The sequence below is a fragment of the Penaeus monodon genome, chromosome 3 (assembly GCF_015228065.2).
Source record: "Penaeus monodon isolate SGIC_2016 chromosome 3, NSTDA_Pmon_1, whole genome shotgun sequence".
Lineage (NCBI taxonomy): Eukaryota > Metazoa > Arthropoda > Malacostraca > Decapoda > Penaeidae > Penaeus > Penaeus monodon.
In genome coordinates, this window is record NC_051388.1 from 43,071,779 (window position 1) to 43,074,278 (window position 2,500).

The following is a 2,500-nucleotide window of genomic DNA, read 5'->3' on the forward strand; positions in this document are numbered from 1 at the left end:
ATGTCACGAGCTTATTCATTATTTGCATATCAATATAGCATGCCGATGCAATATTCTTATATCAGAAAGGCAATACGCAATGCAACTCATATAATTCTTGATGCTGTTATTGTAAAACTAATTTTTTTTATGCATAATGGAGTGTATTTATTCAAAACCTGATCGTTATGGATTATGTTCCTGGGAGGCACGGTCAATACAGACCTTGCTGAGAGGGAGCTAAAATCGGAAAAAAAACAATGTGTATATTACTCAAGTACCACAACTTCGTATAAGAAATTAGGAATTTTTTTAAATTAATGTAATTTTCGTTCGTATTTTCATTACAAATTATTCCATAGAGGATTAACCAGTTATGATATAAGATATTTTTCCTCGTGAAAGTTTATATTTTCACCTTACTGACTTTGAAAAATACCAGCGGAACGTATTTTCAAACAGAAGCGCATCAGTGTCGACAATAAAGATGCTTTGACCGAAGTTTACGAATTTTCGCAAGCTAGTTATGACGCTTACATATACACCATCAGTTAAATCTGATAAATCTTAAATAAAAGTATTATATTCCCTTGCCACAGTTTGATAATTCATACAGTGAAAAACTTTTTTTCTACACCTGCGTTCCTGGAATTTGAAAATTACCGTCTCTGGTTAGTTCAATGAACCCTCAGCCAGACGTACAAAGCCCTCAAGAAAACCTCATACACAGTCTCTTCAAGCTAGCCACCAAGAGCACCTTTTATCGTTCTTTCAAAGTATGACATAAGTGAACCAAAATTCAAGGCTCAAAGGCTTGATATTACGCCTTTTCTTCACATCGACACCCATAATATTACTGTATCCATTATTCCTTAAATTCCTTAAATTTCGGTTGCAATACCTGCAGACATTTCTTATTAACTGTACATTTTTTAATCATATTAAATATTGTTACTTTTAATTCGTATTTTCTGATGTTCCTTCCATCTTCGTCTGCATTACGATTTCAGCTCTGGGGAGGCGAGGCATTCGCACGAGACAAATCTTTCTGGACCCGCCCATTTCCTTCAATTTACATCACAAAACAAAACTAAATACTTTTAGAATATTAGAACTGGTTATTGACAATGACAATTTTAATGTCACAAGCAAGCTTTAGTATTCCGAAAATGACAGAATAACTAAGGATAAATTGACTGTATTCTTTTCAACACAGTATTTACTAACTAAATAGTTTATAAATTATTCATGAAGGAATATACCTTGTAAAACAATATTCAATACAATTAAGGCTACACTCTATGCACCTACAGTAAGCCAGTTATTTATTTGATATGAACTATCTAACCACGAATTCGGCATCATGCAGCATGTTTGATATGAGGGTCTCTTTTTCACGCCCACAAAGTTATTATTAAACCATCCCTAGCAACGTAACGCATCTTGCTGTCTATTTGTAAAATACCAACGTATGAGTGATCAACCAATCATAGAATCGAAACTTTCGTTTATAACCGATGCAGTTTGCATTTGAAACGGTTTGAATGTTCTACACTGGGAATTAATAAATCACAGGAGCACCGTATTTTTGGAACATACTGTTTCCAGTAGTGCGTAAAGTGATTGTCATATCAAAAATATCAGCACTAGACTTACCTATCAACTGAATTGTAGGAGTAACTGTAATTATAAGGATGAATCTTACCTCTTCCTCCACCGCCGGTGATGCCACCTCCACTGATGATTCCACCATTGATGCCGCCTCCTCCTGTGATACCACCACCTCCTGTGATACCACCTCCTCCAGTAGTGCTTCCTCCGCCATTAATACCACCTCCTCCAGTAGTGCCCCCTCCGCCAATAATACCACCTCCTCCTGTGGTGCCTCCCCCACCATGGATGCCGCCAGCACCTGTGGTGCCTCCTCCGCCTATGATACCATTACCACCTCCCGTAGTGCCTCCTCCGCCAATAACACCGCCACCGCCGAAACCATTTCCTCTCATACCACACACAGGTGATATGTTACCGCCGATGCACATACACAGGTTGGGCCTCACGCATCTTCCACCTCTGCCGCAATTTCTCACGCAAACGGCTGTGGAAAGAAAAATGAAAATTAGTTCCTTGTCCGGGATACTAATCCGTTGAGTGGTACTGGAGGTCATGTAGCCTACTTAGGATCTCACAGTAATATATAAAGGATCCTTATCACATCTGAGTGCAGTGTTTAGACAATAATGACTCATGTGTTTCTCTACATTAAAAATAAATATAGAGACATGATAATGATAGAATACATGTGAAGATAAGAATGACTTATCACAACAAAATGCGCTTACATGATCCTCACACTTCATATGGTTAAAGAAAGGTTTGTGCCATCTCAGTTACTCGTGTTCGCTGTATTGGGTAAATTTCAACTTTTATTCATTTGTGGGGTTTCTTTAAGGGCCTACAGACCCTGTAAGAACGGGCACGCTCCAGCCATGGAAAGATATCTTCACCGGAGCGCCAGGGG

General features: G+C 38.4%; 1 protein-coding gene across 1 annotated transcript in view; it reads right to left on the reverse strand.

Moving 5' to 3' along the window:
* LOC119586368 (fibrillin-1-like) overlaps positions 1 to 2,500 on the reverse strand; it is a gene marked incomplete in the record, with an annotated part of 169,257 nt that overhangs the window by 93,218 nt on the left and 73,539 nt on the right. Inside the window, 1 exon segment of the mRNA XM_037935082.1 lies at positions 1,685 to 2,077. Coding sequence (XP_037791010.1) covers positions 1,685 to 2,077 — 393 coding nt within the window.